We start from the raw sequence: 16,994 nt of genomic DNA on the forward strand, positions 1-16,994 counted from the left end.
TATAACAGGATGTTTACATGAGCAAGATCAAGGGTATGATTTACAATTTATATTAAAAAATCTGCATAAATATTCAACATGAGTTAAGAGAAACAAACGCACGTTGAAGGCTCCTCCAAATTTGTCGACGAAGTTTGCTCACTTTTCCAGAAACACATGACTGATAGGGATGGGTGTGGGCCGGCGATCCTGTTCCTCGGCCCCATCCCCGATCTCAACTCCCACTCCCGTCCCAACCCGTCCTCGGAGGCGGGATAACCCCCATCCCAACAACTAGTGAAAAATTTTAAAAAATATCAAACCTTAAGCAAAGAAAATAATATAATATCAATAATCTGAAAGAAAATAATACAACAACAAAATACTTTATCACTTGAATAAATCTATGAGAAGCAAAACCTTGAGCAAATTATGTGGAAAATAACATTCAATTCACGAGGAAATATAAAAAAAAATTACGTGGAAAAACCTCTTTAATTAAAGAAAGCAAAAGACCAACGGGAATCTAACGATCCACTTAAATTCAATATAATTAAAAGAGTTTACAACAATCACAATCTACCAAAAATGTTCTACACAAATTTATTATTTCTCCTTTTTTTTTTTCCTTTCAAAGATTATAATATAAATTTTCATGATTTTGATCAGGCCCAGCCTAAGCTAAAGTCAACCAAAAATTAAATTAAGTTAATGTTGCCTTGACTTTTAATATGAATTAATAAAAAAAGGGAAAATTTTCTTAGTATAAACATAGATAATAACTCAAACTTTTTTAATAATTTTGAGCAACTAAACGGTGATGTTTGAAATGTAAGAAAGTGGTGGGTGAAGAATGAAAAATAACGTTCAGTAAAACATAGTAAATGTTTAATTTGGAAAAGCGGGAACATTCTTAAACACAAAACAAACTCACAAGATCCATGCCTTTTTCCATCAAATTAGAAACAAAATCCTCCAAAAAATAAGCATGATTCAACCATAAAATAAACTAAAATAAAATTAGCAATACACATATCTAAAACTAAGAAAACAGAAAACGGAGCTAATTGTAACACCTTGATGAGTGAAAGCTTCAACAATTTCAGTCTTCAAAAGTCTTAAGAATGAATAACATAGAGAAAGTAAATGAGAAAATAAAGAATTTTAAGGATAAAATCATAAAAAACAAATACATGTAGAAAAGAGTGGAGAGAGTTTTAAACTTTTAATATGATGTGAATGTGAAATATATATATTAATAACAAGTTTTTTATAAGTCTGGATATATGTATAATATTTCCCATTTTTTTTTAAATATGAAGATAGGTCTATATATATATATAGAATTTTTTTATAAGCCTATATAAACAAATTTTTTTTTTTTTTTTTAAATGTGAGGCCTATGCTTCAAGGGGCTAGGTCCGCCCTTGGATGGAGTCACTCCTGTTCATCGGATACATATATATATATAATTTTTTTATAAGCCTATATAAACAATTTTTTTTTTTAAATGTGAGGCCTACCCTCCAAGGGGCTAGGTCCGCCCCTGGATGGAGTCACTCTCGTCCTAATGAACGGGGTTTTCTACGGGGGAAAATCCCTCGCGGGGAATTATCTTTGTGGGGATTATTTCCTTGTAAGGATCAATAATGATCCTAAAAATGCTAATATAATCAAATTAAATTAAAATTAGTATTTTTTGTTTGTTTTTGTTTCGCTATACTTAGCATTTTACCCACTATAAATAAAGCTCATTTTTATATGCAGATTTTTCTATGAATTGGATATTAATCAAATATCTTGGTATAGCATCCTAACTCTTTTGGCATATTCTACCAAATTTCTACAAATCAATTGTATGCAGGCTTAGGCTTTATTAATTGTCCACTAGCAATTTAATATAATTACATTCAATCTTAACATAATTTGTAGATAAATTGATTACTTAGTCAATTGTATGGAGACTTAGGCTTAGTTAACTCTGTTAATTAATTAATTTTCATAAAAAAAATAATATACTTATTCAATCTTAACAAAATTACTAGGTAAATTGATATTATTTAATTGTATGGTTAGACTTATTCAAACCTATTAATTAATTATTTTTTATAGAATTAATATATTATATTCAATCTTACATGATTTACTAGGTAAATTGATTAACTAATTCATAAAGCACTATCTCCATTACAACTGATAAAATAAGTCCATTTTGAAAGGGACAAATCTCATTGTCTCAAGTTCCTAAGATTGATTAAGATTAACATCATATTAATTGATCAATTAATTATAAAGGATAATTGAATTAGTGTAATTTGTAAGCCGTTAATGTTAAAATTGTGTAAATTCTATATTGGTTTTGTAATAATCTAACCTATTTATTTTTGGGGCATGTATTATTATTTTGTGAAATTCACAAAATAATAGTGCATATATTTAATTATTAGAATCCCTCTTTTAATTTTTTTTTTTTATAAATTAATAAAAATATTAGAAAATATCATAAAAGTGTTAGAATTATTTATAATTCTTATAAAGTGGTCCATGTGAATTAAATATATATAAGGTTTGTAATAATTATATTAATTAAAGGGCATATTGGTCTTAGCCTTTGATGGAAATGTGTGGTGTTTGCAGTTAATTAAATAACTCAATATAAAGATGGGTCCTCTCTCTATTCTCAAATACGCTAAAAATTTTCTTTGCCCTTAAGAAAGTTTGCGATTACAGAAGAGAAGAAGGGAGAGAACGTTGCCTATTTTTTTATTCAATCAAGATTCAAGTTTTAATTTTCATATTATGGAATCATGTATGTATTTCTTTTATATTATGAGAAAGTTCATCAAGTTTCAATCCTTTAACTTTATATTTGTGCAACTTAGGGCATAGAATCATGAATTGATTATTGATTCTTTGCCTTTGATGAGTTTGCTTTTAAGTTTACATGTGGTATCAAAGCAATTTTAGGTTTAGAGACTTATGAATTTTCCATTAGGTTATTTTTTAGGTCCTTAGGGATGTAGAAATTAATTGGGTTTTTGGAAATTGTGAAATAGGAATGGTTTGGGTAAAATAGATTTAAGAAATTAGTTTGGGTTTAGAAATTACAAATTGGAAGGCTAGAAAATTATTCTGAAGTGCAAATTTTCAGAATCCAGAAACTTTTTCAATAAAAAAAAAAAATTCCAAAAATTTGGAATTGAAATTTACCTAATTTTCCAGAAATCGGGTCAATAATTGACCCATGAATTATTGACCCAACCCAATTATAAAAGCCTTATTAAGTGAGCCCAATTTTCAAACTATTAAGAATAACCCATAAAGAAGCCCAAACCTATAACCATAAAGAAGCCCAAATTTTTTTGTCAAATGGGTCAACCCAAATAGGTTTAAATGGGCTTACCGGAACCGGAAAAATGGGTCAAACGACCCGGACAGGATCCAAAAAGGTGATCCGGGCCAGTCAATGGATTAAATTGGTTCAGACCATTAACTGAACTGATCAAGGTTAAAGTTAATGGTCAACCGTTAAATCTAACGGTCAACTGTTAAAAATAACAATCAAAGGTTAAAGTTAATGGTCAACCGTCAAATTAACGGTGACAATCAAATTAACAATGAGGGTCGAATTAACCCAATTTTGTCCTTAATTGTGTTTAGGCACATGAAATTGTATAAGTTTCTTAGAGAAAGATAAGTATGACAACCCTATAGTTATTATTTAAGTTTGATAACTAATTATGTATAATTTGTTAGTCACTAAAGTGGTCAAATTAAAATGTTTATCCCATAGATATCAAACTATATAAGATTCAATTACTCATGATCATTAAATGCTTAATGAGATGACATATGTATTGGACATGAGTAATTTGAAGTTTATATGTTATAGGATAGTTAAGGATTGCCCAAAGGTAGATTAGTTAATCCTATAATTATGAACATTATCGTGGTTAATTAATGTACTTGATTAGGTGTGTTTAGTATATCCAAGATAACAAACATGTCTAACTAAAGTACATTTAATTACCAATTAAGAAAATTTATAAAGATTGCATCAATAAGTTTATTATCGTATATTGTTATATCTCCCAAAGGAGATTTCCAATATATATTTATGTTTTAATAATAATAAATTTTAATATCTGAATCTGAAATTATGTCTAAGGTATAAAACTCAAAGCACTAATGTGTAAGCATAATTTTTGTTTTTGCAGCATTTGCTCTTCACGCCTCATCTGTTATAAGTTTAATGGGTTCAATTATAATGAATGGAGTGAACAAGTTGAGTATTACTTGGGTGTTCAAAATCTCGACCTTGCACTCATGACAAAGAAACCAGCTGATCTCACTGAGAACAACACTGATGAAGAAAGGTCTTTCCATAGGAATGGCAGAGATCGAATAGATTGAGCCTGAAATATTTACGGATGACAGTGGTGAGCGAAATCAAGACCTCATTTCCTACCACAGAATATGCTAGGGAATTTATGAGATTAGCCAAAAAGACTTCTCAATCTGAGGCCGCTGACAAGTCCCGCACGGGGGCATTAATGAGTAGGCTGACCACCATGAAATATGATGGTTTCTGGTAGCATGTATGAACATGTGACTAAGATGTCAAATATAGCACAAGAATTAGAAACTGGGAATGTCTGTGGACGAAAGTTTCCTTGTTCAGTTTGTCATTAACTCTTTACCTCCTCAGTTTAGTCCATTTCAAATTAATTATAACACAATTAAAGATAAATGGAATATTACTGAGCTTCAAACTAATTAGTTCAGGAGGAGGAAAGACTGAAGAAACAAGGAGTTCATTTTGTTGAATCTTGTGGGCTCGTCTAGAGTTAAGAACAAATCCAACAAGAAGTGATGAAAGGCAAAATGCCACTGAAGATTAACGAGTCTTGTGTCCAAGTCCATAAGAAGGATAAGACTAAAGAAAAGTGTCATTTCTGTAAGAAAGTTGGACACTATATGAGGGACTGCCTGAAACGTAAGGCATGGTTCGAAAAGAAAGGTAAGCCTAGTGCTTTTGTATGTTTCGAATCATATTTATCGGAAGTTCCTTATATACTTGGGGATTGATTCTGGATGTACCACTCATATCTCTAATACTTTGCAGGGATTCCTTATGACCTAGATCATAAACGATAATGAAATTTGTGTACATGAGGAATCGAGTCGAAGCATGAGTTGAAGCCATTGGAACCTATCGTTTAATATTAAATACTGGACATCATTTAGATTTGTTTAATACTCTTATGTACCAGAGTTATCCCGTAATTTAATATCTTATCTAAACTGATTTAGAAGGATATTCTTTTAGTTCGGGAATGGATTTTTCAGTTTATTTAAATATAATTGTTTAATTGGTTCTGTGTGCTTTGTGATGGATTGTACAAATTACATCTTGATAATTGTTGTTGAGACATTATTGACCTTGCATCATAGTATAGGAACAAAATGTGCTTCTGTGGATGAGAAATCTGCTTATTTATGGCATAAGCGTTTAGGTCATATATGTTAGAGTAGATGCCTAGAGCCAATCAATTATTGTAGAATTGACTCTTTGTAATAATGTTCATTATCAATAATGAAAGGCATTTTATCATATATCGCGTAACTCATGATTATTGCAATATGTATTGATATATGTCCTTAGAATGGTAGAAACTGTGACGAGGGTATCAAGTGTTTCAAATCTTGATAGTGAGAACCGTATGAGCACATATGGTGGCCATTCTAGAAACTCCGTAGCCCTAGTATTATTCTGAAGTAAGGGCATAGATAATACGGTAAGGCTATCGTAGTGTTGAACGACCCTGTCGAAAGGCATGACTGATCTCACTTGTCAAGGTTGTTTGGTGACAACCTGGTGCAACACATGGGTGCTTGTTGTGGCGGATATACTGCAGCAAGTTCATTGGACTGACCCACCAGAGGATTCCATATGGATGGTAACCCCAGTGTCTATAGAACAAATCCTCTAACGAATGGTGGTGCATGTGATCCTAGACTTGAGATCACTGGAGCGCCTTGTGCACCGATTGGTACAGTTTGACACTAGCCTAACGCAGTTTATTCAGAGCTGTCAGTACGGTGGTGATTGGCTGTATCAAGGAGTGTGTCAAGACTATGTGGATTGATATGTCAATTCATCACTCCCTATGGGAGAAGTTATCTCACGCGCAATTCAGTATTGACGATGACACTGAAACTGTGCCCACAGTGGGATTGAGTTGTTGCTCTATCCAATTATAAACGAGTCATTGGTCCAGAAACTGAATATATAATATCGAGAGTAACCAGGTTGACACTGTTTCTATGCCTTCGTCTCGTTGAGATAACGTATGATGAAAGGATCGAATTGTACGGTAATCATATCGTTGATAGGTAGCTACTTTGCTGAATCCGAATCTATCGGGTGGCCATGATGCTTTCTAGGGGCCAATCTTGGTCTGTGTATAAGTGAGACAAATAATTGGTGTTAATCGCGATACTATACACTACTGGTAGATGAGGAGCCTATGGGTCACACACATAAGAAATTTAAGAGCCAAGAAGAAAGAAGGGCGTTTTCGTCTTTTTGGGCGAAATGGTATTTTGGTAATTTCACAGTGCAATTAAATTTGCTGAGGTCGTAGCCTTTATTTAATTTGTTAGAAAAGTTAAATAAGTGAAATTCCGTTTAAAATTGTTTCGCATAATTTAAATAAATTATCATTATTGTTAATGTTTTATATATATTTATATTAATTGATTTTTATTGAAATAATGATGAATAAATAAAATATCTAATTTGGGAGTGTTTGGCAACATGGGGTGTTTGGGTTGGAGCCCAAGCCCATCCCATTGGGAATAGGGTATTAAGGTTTTACTATAAAGAAAAATGTTCATTTTAAACATAACTTTTTAGCTCATTTATGATTGTAAAACCAAAACACAGTAGCCTCATTTTACTCTCACTCTCACGGCACTTTCACCTTTTGATTGAAAAATCAAATACTTCTTTTCTTCTTGATTTCTTAAGGCCAAGGAGGATCTAGCAAATCCCTCCTTGGTTCTTGGTGGTTGTCTTCGTGTGGACTTCTGGTTCAATCCTATACTTGGATCGGTAGCAAACACTTCAGAGACAATATTGGTGGAGCCTCCAACGTGGGTATGAATCTAAACCTTTTAGATTTATTTTATTTTCTGCAGATTCTTGATATTATACATAAACTGTAAATTTGTGCCTTGATTTTGGGCTTTAAGGAACGATCTAGGGTTGTATAAATTTTTGTTTTCCGCTGTGCAACCAGGTCGTTTCCTAACAATATATCAAGAAAAGGATGCAAAGATTAGTAAATGATGAAGTTTTACCTGATTTGGACTTTACTGATCTTGGTGTCTATGTGGATTGTATCAAAGGAAAACAACCACATGCACAATTAAGAAAGCAGCCACAAGAAGCACAGAACTCCTGAATTAATCACATCGATATATGTGGTCCTTTGATATACCTTCTATTAGTGGAGAAAGATTTTATCACTTTTATAGATGATTTTTCACGTTATGGATACTATTTATTGCATGAAAAATCTCAATCTGTTAATATCCTAGAGGTTATCATTAATGAAGTTGAGAGGCAATTAGATAGAAAGTAAAAGTAGTACGATCAGATAGAGGTGGTGAATATTGGTAAATACAAGAATCTGGACAATGTCTAGGTCCATTTGCTAAATTCCTGAAAGTCGAGGCATATGTGCCCAATACACAATGCCGGAACACCGCAACAGAATGGTGTTGCAGAAAGGCATAACCGAACGTTAATGGATATGGTTAGGAGTTGTTAAGTCATTCCTCATTACCCTCATCATTTGTGTATATGCATTAGACTGCGTAATTATTAAATAAGGTTCCTAGTAGGCAGTTTCAAAGATTCCTTTAGAACTGTGGATAGGAAAGAACCTAGTTTGAGGCCCTGCATATTTGGGGTTGCCCAGCAGAAACAAGATTTATAATCCACATGAAAAGAAACTGGACTCAAGAACGACCAATGATTTTTTCATTGGTTATCCAGAAAATCTAAAGGGTATCATTTTTATTGTCCTAGCCATAGTACGAGAATAGTTGAGACTGGAAATGCAAGGTTTATTGAGAATGGTGAAACCAGTGGGAGTGTTGAAACACGTAAGTGGATATTCAAGAAGTCAGGGTACAGGTCCCTACGCCTATGACTTCTACAGAGGTTGTGGTTCCTATAGTTGTCAGACGTTCTGATAACAATTAGGAACAACAAATAATTGAGCAAACACTACCTGATATTTAGTAATCAATGAACCTGTGGTTGGTGAGCCACATGAAGTAGTAAATGACCACAAGAAATAGCATTAAAGATCTCAAAGACACAGGAGATCTTCCATTTCTAATGATTATATGGTTTATCTATAAGAGTCTGAAATTGACTTAGGATGGAAGTAGATTCAGTTTCGTTTTCACAAGCCCTTAAAAGTAATATTCTTGTAAAATGGTTAGACGCCATGAAAGAAGAGTTAAATCAATGGAATACATGAAGTCTGGGATCTAGTAGTATTGCCTAAAGGTTGTAGAAAAGTCAGTGTAAATGGGTCTTTAAGACCAAGTGCGATTCTAATGGCAATATTGAACGGTACAAGGCCAGACTAGTTGCCAAAAGTTTTCTCAGAAAGACGGTGTGATTACAACGGACCTTTTCGCCAGTTTCCTCAAAGGAATCGTTTAGATTATTATGGAAATGGTAGCTTATTATGATCTAGAGCTTCATCAATGGATGTGTAAACTGCCTTTCTGAATGGGGATTTAGAAAAAGAAGTGTACATGGAACAACCTATGGTTTTCCAATTGAAAGGGAGGAACACATGATGTTAATTAAATAAATCTACATACAGATTAAAACAAGCTTCCAGACAGTGGTACTCAAGTTCAATGATACCATACTACTTTGGATTTAAAGAAAACACTGTTGATCGGTGTATATATCTAACGTATTGGAGCACATTTGTAATTTTAGTCCTGTATGTTGATGACGTTTTGCTTCTACTAAAATCTTGGCATGATGTGTGAAACCAAGAAGTTTCTCTCTAAGAACTTTAAGATAAAGGATTGGGCGAGGCAACCTATGTGATTGGAATTGAAATTATCCGTGATAGATCACAAGGATTGTTGGGATGTCTCAAAAAGCTTATATCAACAAAGTTCTGGAGAGATACAAAATGGATAAGTGCTCTGCGAGTCCATTTCCAATTCAGAAAGGTGACAAGTTGAGCTTTAGCAATGCCCACAGATTGAATTGGAACGTAAGCAAATGGAGCATATTCCTATGCATCAGTTGTCAGAAGTTTAATGTATGCTCAGACATGTACTAGACTAGGCATTAGTTTTGCGGTCGGTTTACTGGGTAGATATCAAAGTAATCCTAGAATGGATCATTGGCAAGCTGCAAAGAAAGTGTTAAGATATTTACAAGGGACGAGATCATATGCTTACCTATAAAGATCTGATTATCTTGAGGTAGTTGGATATTCAGATTCAGATTTCGCTGGTTGTTTAGACACTAGGAAATCCACTTTTGGCTACGTATTTATGTTAGCTGAGCAGTTTCATGGAAAAGTGCGAAGCAGTCTGTCATTGCTGCTTCCACTATGGAGGCGAGATTTGTGGCTGCTTTGAGGCCATAGTTCAGGGTTATGGCTGCGGAATTTTATTTCAGACTTGGGATTGTCGATAGTATTGCCAAGCCACTGAAAATTTATTTTGATAATGTCGCAGTAGTTCTTCTTTTCTAAAAACGACAAATATTCAAAAGGTGCTAAAATATGGAATTAAATACTTTTCCGTTAAAGAAGAAGTTCAGAAACAAGAGTGACTATTGAGCATATTAGCACTAATTTTATGATAGCGGATCCGCTGACTAAAGGGCATCACCTAAAACCTTTAGTGCACGTTGAAAGGATGGGTATTATTGCCCGTCAGATTTATTAAATGTATTGTATATGTTCCTTGACATTATGTTGTTAACATTATGTTGTTTTTATGTACATAAAGCTCTTTATGTTTAGTCACTCTAATCTTGATGTATTTTTTGATTGATATAAGTTATTCGGTTGTATGTTTTCTTTAATTATGTTGTTTTGTATACATGAATGATAGATGACAGAATTTGTCCTTGGTAAGGGCATTATTGTTGGACCATTAAGATTATCATAGATTGTTCTGAGTATAGAATTTGTAAGTGTACATGGAGGGAATATGTTGATTTAATAACATTGACCGCCATGATCCTTATAGTTCCTACTCTATAATGTTTATCTTGACCATTTAAGATATGACCTTTATTAATTATTATTGTGTACACATTATGTTTTAATTACTAAGCTGTAAAGTTTATTTTTATGACACTGGACCAAGTGGGAGATGTTAGAATTATTTATAATTCTTATAAATGGTCCATGTGAATTAAATATAATAAAGGTTTAGTAATAATAATTTAATTGAAGGCGATTGTCTTTAGCCTTTGATGGAAAGTGTAGTGTTTGCAGTTAATTAAATAACGCAATAAAGGTGGGTCCTCTCTCTATTCTCAAATACCAAAAAATTTTCTCTGCCCATCAAGAGAGTTTGCGATTACAAAAGAGAAGAAGAGAGAGAAACGCTGCCTATTTTTTTATTCAATCAAAATTTAAGTTTTAATTTTCATACTATGGAATCAGTATGTATTTTTTTTTATATTATGAGAAAGTTCATCAAGTTCCAAGATCTTATAACTTTATTTGTGCAACTTAGGGCATAGAAACAAATATTGATTATTGATTTTTTGCCTTTGATGAGTTTGCTTTTAAGTTTACAAAAAGTAAATATCATAATTTAGATATATTACTTAAAACTATTTTTCTTAAATCATGAGACTAATTTTATAGAAGAAAAAAATATAAAATTCTTAATAAAGAACATATGTAACTGTAAAGGGCGGAGTTGCATGGTGTGGGAATTGGTATCAAACTATAACATAGATCTAATTGTTTGTGAGAGAGGGAGACTTATAATTATGAATGCATAAGTAAATAAAACTCCACTCAACCTTAAATTAAGTGGTCTACAATGGTCGGACCCCATCGGATAACGACAGTGGGACTTTTCCACATTGTAAGTACTTGACGCCCAACATTGAACATTGTATACTTTTCCAATGCCATTAATTACTCACAACTACACTTCGCTTATTATTGCATTTTCTCTTTCTTCAATATTTCTTCATCTTTCCAGATAGTTGGACTTTAGTGACTCCTATGCTTATGAGAAGCGGCTGACTTCCCTTAACAGTTAAAAAGTGCTTGCTCCACATGAATGGTTGCCCACTATTGGCTGTTGGGCCGTCATCCCTCTGGTGAGATTTATTTTTGGCCTTAACCATAATGTATGAGCCTGATTTGGCCCATTTACTGGCCCATATGTGATCTTTTTATTTTTTTGGGCAAGGTTGCGCTGCATTTATAAAACTCTGGGCTGTTATCTTCAGGCGCTTTGGACCTTTCATGCTTTTTTATTACATGCTTTTTTTTTTCCAGATTTCAGCGTCCGTTTGGTACACAAATTTTCACTACTCTAGTCCCTATTCTATCCAAAATACTACACTTATTTTTTTATTTTTAAAATATTATTCTATATTATTCAATTCTTTTTAAACCTCCTAAATTTGTATTCAATGCTTTTTAAACCCCCTAGATTTGTTAATTTAACGACGGCCAAAATATGGTTGTCATTAGCCATCAACGACGACCATATCTTTGGGCGTCAGGCCAACTGGCCATGTACCGATATGACGACTCTGGCCACCCTTCGATGGTGGTGGCTAACTATCGGTATTTAATGAGTGGGTGGAGATTTTTTTTTTAATTTTCAATATTTTACTATAGTGATGTTTAGTAAATGAACAAACCTAGAATGTATTTTTATTAATTTTCAAATTTCACATCGTAATAACCACTCAATTTTACTTTTTTCAAAATATTATTCTAAAAAGTATAGAATAATAAGCAAGTGCACCCTCAAATTTCAAATTTATTTTTGTTTCTTTAGATTCCAACTATAATTCTGTAGTTCTGCTGACTGCCACAAGGCCCACAACACATTCTAAGCGATGTTGGATATCACACTAAAATTCAGCATACTTTTGATACTGGTTTCACATGCACCCAAGAAAAGGCAAGGAACTTAAACTTGTACAGATTAATAGAATATATAAGAAAAAGAAAAAAATTAAAATGGTTTCTCAAACGATTTCTTCACAAAGATTACTTCCCAAACTGATGATGAAAAATGAGCTTTTTTGTTCAAGTATTCTATAACAGCTTTATCATTAACAAGAAATCCCTTCTGTCTCAATGTTGCAATAGCACTCTGAGCTTCTTCAACACCTTTCTCCCTACACAAACCATCAACTGATCCAGCAAAAGTTATAACATTCAGAGAATGACTAGCTTCTATCATTTCAATACAATAGTCAATAGCATCTTCTAACTCGTTAGCATTACATAAACCTTGAATTAACACACCATAACTGAAGGCATTTGGAGAGATGCCATCGGTCTGCATTTTCCTAAAAATCCTCTTTGCATCATCTAATTTATGAGCCTTGCAATAGCAATCAACAACAGCAGTGTAAATAACAACTTCAGGAATGGTACTTGTTTCGCGCAACAAACCAAAAAGTTTCATTGCTTCCTGAACAAGACCGTCTTTGTAGAGCCCATCAAGCATAGCAACAGCATCTAGAATGAGACCTGTTTCCTTCATTTTCTTGAAGATCTCGTCCGCGTCTTGGGGAGGATCAATCTTGTGTTGTGTTGCTATTGGTGCATCATTTTGTGAGGGATTTTCTGCCTTCTTCTCCACAGACAGTTTGAATTTTTCTAGGAAATTCTCGTTTGATTGAACATCATCGGCAACCTCAGATGGTTGAGGGCGAGCTCTGTTAGTGTCATTGAAGTGAGTGTGAGAAGAATATTGAGATGGATTATGATTATTAAATGGTCTCCTCCCCTCAAAGGTCTATTTGGTATTGGCTTAGGAGGGTTCTGATGGACATAGTTGTTTCTGTATCTACCATCATCATCTTCATCATTATTAGTGTTAATGCTTGATTTTGACACCAACGACTCGCATGTGCAAAATACTAAGATGACTTAGTGCACGTGATATGGAAATATGCAATGAGATAATAAATGAGAAGTGGTTTTTAAAGTGGTTCGAGTGCCTAAAAGCAAATCGTACGTCCACTATGGTTGTATTAATAGATGGTTACAGTCAGGTTGCGTTCAGCGAGCTGAATTACAATCTCGAGAGAATTGAAATATATATATGAAGAGAGAGAGAGTATGCTTTTGAAGACTAAAGATGAGCTAATCCCGTAAATGAGAGAGGAGCCCTCTATTTATAGTTGGGGAATTCAAGGTAGTAATCATGATTCTCCAGTCGGGCAGGTGTGGTATAATTCCTAACCTACTTCCCATTGGATGTTTGCACGGGAGACATCCATAAATCGCATAGAGCTTGGGCAGGTGGACAATTCCAAGCCACTCACAAGCCTGACATTCACTTGCCACATTGACGATAGTCTTACCTCTTCCGTCCTTGCGCGACGTGGCCACGTCTAGATGGCACAACCCCTTCCAGAACTTTAATTGGCCCTTGCTGGCATGAGTTTACGTCAGCCTTGATTTCAAGCAGTTAAGATAATGTGAAACTAGTGGTTCAACACGACCATCGAGCTGTAAAGAGGCTGCAGCATAGGTCTCTAAGAATAGCACAAGCGACCTAAACCGACCTTCTCCCACAAGTTCAGTGACCTGGGTCGGACCCTACTCAGTGCTATACTAACATGCTTTGAATTTCATCTGTCGCTTGTGACCTAAAAATACTAAGCACATTTTTACTGAAAACTAGGAATCACATCGTTTTGAAATCGGTACACGGTGAAGAGTGTTTTACTCAAACGACCTCTTCAAATGTTATCCGTTGCGCTTGACAACTAGTCTAGTCAATAAAATAAACTTTATTCTGACAGACTGTCTATTGCGCAATAAATGCCAGCCATGCACATTAAATGTAAGCCATGCTGAAACGACATTCCCTTTGAGAGCATCAAATGCGGATGATGGCGCATTTAATGTTGAGGAGGTAACCACGCTGACGCTTGGTTGCTCCAACAGAGGGAAACGTTGATTGGCATCCACGAAGCGTGAAGGTTACTCTTCTCGTGGTTTAACGACATGTGGTCGTAATCAATGGTGAGAAACATATCCTGCCCAAGCGTCGCTTGCTTAGGGAAACCAATCGTCGTCTTTCCCTCTATAAAAGCCCAGGTTCGCCTCAAATTTTATCATAGAACTCACATTTTCAGAGAGAAAAACAAAACTCTTGCACTCGCGAAATCAGTCCGTTCTTCTTCCAGTTGATGCGCACTATTCGTTATGACAGGAAGTTCGTTCCCAATAGTCAAGAGGTAAGGAAGGCTTCTCCTTCATTTTCTTATATTATTTTTTATTAAAAGCTTGATTTTACGGTAATGGTGGGTGTGAACTACTTGGTTAGCTTACATGGTGCATATTTCTAGATAGTGGTAAGAAGAGAACTTTTTTCTTTGTAAAAAGTGAGAACTTAGGACACGGATTCTTAGGAATTCATTCCCAAAAGTCTTTAGGTTTTTCTAAGGGTTAAGGAAGGTAAACTAGGGTTTCTTTTGCTTTTCCACATCATCGTACAAAACACTATACAGAGACTGAGTTATCTCTGCATGTCTCCCCTTTTTCAGATTTTAGGAGTAATAGATACTTCAGCGACTAGAGCAGCCAAGGGGACGAGCTCGTAGGTGCCAGACACCTCAACAGGTCTTGTGCAAGAAGCATTATCAATAGCCACTTGGGATGAGATATAGAAAGCGATAGACCAGTTCACGCTTAGCATGGATGTCTACCAGCATAGGATGTACATAGCTCGGAATCCCCTAGAGGGAATGGCCACGATCTCCAAGGCGATCTTTAAGTGTGGGGCATTGATACCTTTTCACCCCTTCATTAGATCGATCCTCAACCAGTTCGAGGTCGCGCCATTGCAATTGACACCTAGTGCATATATGATAGCGGTTGCTATGTATGTCGCATGTGGCGAAAATGGTATTGGCGAGCTGACAACGCTGGAGCTCGCATGCGTCTACTATCTGAAGAAAAGTAAAGATAAAGACTCTTTTTACCTCTCAAAGTGATCTATGATTGAGGGGGGAATATTTTGTTACCCTAGTAACTTCAGGGCTTATGAGACCAAATTTTTCTTTTTTGAATATGATGGCGTTTGCCAATTTAGGGAGCATAGTAGGTTTTCCTTTCCTTCGATTTGTGAACTGTCCCTTTTTTCTTCAGCTCTTATATTTAACGAACTTTTTGTTTCTTTGCAAGAAATAAGACAACCAGATTGACAACTCTGACAGACTTTAACCGAATTATGACATTCAATCATCTACCCAAGTAGAGTCACAATAGGAGACTACTTGTGACTACTGGAACTTAAGAAAGTATCGCTTTTTCAATTCGAAAGCATTTTAGGAATTAGCCCGTAAGTATCTTCCTACTTAGACCCCCTTTCTTTTTCCTGAGGTGACCTTTTCGCTAACATGCTTTCATGGCGCGTAGTGACCATGCCACCCAGGGTTTCAAGGCCGTCGATGAGGACTACAGGGTTTGTGTTTCCCCGGGTCAACCCGATCAAGCCATCCAAGGTGATCCCCGACGATATCCCTACATGAGGGATACAGATTAATGCCGAAAGGCGAACACCCACGGAGCGATATGGAGAAGCTTCTCGGCCCGTGGCTACTCATGACGCTAAGTAGAAAACTATGGGCCAAAAAACCAAGAAGATGAAGTAGCTGCTTGCCAAGGAGGAATCGGAGTCCGAGCCGGAGGGCTTCAGGATGCCGCCGAGGGGATCACAGCCTTACTAGGCTTTTCGCTTAGGGGTGCCTCTGAGGAGCATGCCTAGCACTTTGACGGTGCCTGAGAGCTCGTGCAGAGGACAGGGGGAGGTCGCAGTTGCCCAAAGGAGGCTAACTCTTGTTTCTTTTCTCATACAATCCATGCTCGCCTTGCATATGGCCCAACAAAAGATCGATCTGGACTCTGCTGGAAGGTTCTACAAGCTGAGAGAAGAGAATACTAAGCTAAAACAGGACTTCGTGGCTCTGGATGCAAATGTGAAAACAGTCCACATTCAGGCGAATTAGTACTTGGTAGAGAGAAATTATGCCCTTCGCACAATGGACTTCCAGAAGGCCGAGCTCGAGAAGAGAGGCGAGGAGAACGAGGAGCTCCAAAGGACAGTGGTCAAACTCACCAAAGAGTGTGACGAGAAAGAGAAGGAGCTGAAGGCGAACTCTGAGCATGCCATGAAGGCAGAAGAAGATAGAGCTCAACTCTGGGAAAACTCTAAGAAGTAAAAGAGGGCTCTAGAGGTAGATCTCGAGCTGTTCCAAGGGTAAGTCGCTTCATTAACTGAGCAGATGAAGCGGCAAAATCTTGAACTCAAAAGGAAAGTCGCTAACTAAGCAATACATGCCATCTACAACTTGCAATCGAGGAATCCGGGGATGGACCTCACCGACCTCCCGAGTGAATATCAGGACATCCTTGCTTCCATGGCCCAAGCTGATGATGTTGAGGAGGAAGAGGGACAAAAACCTCTTTCGGAGGATGACCAGCTAGAGGCATACGTCCCTGAGGACCCAGTAGTTGATTAGACGGTCGGCGACCAACTGGTGGATATGGAGGTCGCGCCCGCAGAGCCTGGAGGCGGGGACCAATGATCGCCTCTTCTGTTTTTGCATAACTTTCCTTTTGACTCTTCTTTTTTTTCTTTTTTTCTTTCGCTGCCCACTGTACTTATTTTGACATATATATACAAGGAGTATTTTCGGCCATTTGTGATAACACTTCTATAATTCG

At 35.9% G+C, this 16,994-nt stretch overlaps 1 protein-coding gene across 1 annotated transcript; it reads right to left on the minus strand.

Annotated features, from left to right (window-relative positions):
- Positions 1–12,258: 12,258 nt before the first annotated feature.
- LOC116125841 (pentatricopeptide repeat-containing protein At4g38150-like) lies at positions 12,259–14,964 on the minus strand. Its single transcript, XM_031411548.1, has 3 exons — positions 14,833–14,964; positions 13,622–13,713; positions 12,259–12,970 (listed from the first exon to the last, which is right to left on the minus strand). The coding sequence occupies exons 1-3, from the start codon at positions 14,962–14,964 to the stop codon at positions 12,259–12,261; spliced, it is 936 nt and encodes a 311-aa protein (XP_031267408.1).
- Positions 14,965–16,994: the final 2,030 nt, after the last annotated feature.

Source organism: Pistacia vera, unplaced genomic scaffold, assembly GCF_008641045.1.
Source record: "Pistacia vera cultivar Batoury unplaced genomic scaffold, PisVer_v2 Contig172, whole genome shotgun sequence".
NCBI lineage: Eukaryota > Viridiplantae > Streptophyta > Magnoliopsida > Sapindales > Anacardiaceae > Pistacia > Pistacia vera.

Excerpts from the sequence above, each read along its gene's own strand:
- LOC116125841 (XM_031411548.1), bottom strand. The coding sequence starts at position 14,964 with ATGCTAAGCGTGAACTGGTCTATCGCTTTCTATATCTCATCCCAAGTG. Across the intron at positions 13,714-14,832 it reads TGGCTGCTCTAGTCGCTGAA|GCTGACGTAAACTCATGCCA; the intron begins GTATCTATTACT and ends CTTGAAATCAAG. Across the intron at positions 12,971-13,621 it reads GTCGCGCAAGGACGGAAGAG|AGCTCGCCCTCAACCATCTG; the intron begins GTAAGACTATCG and ends TGACACTAACAG.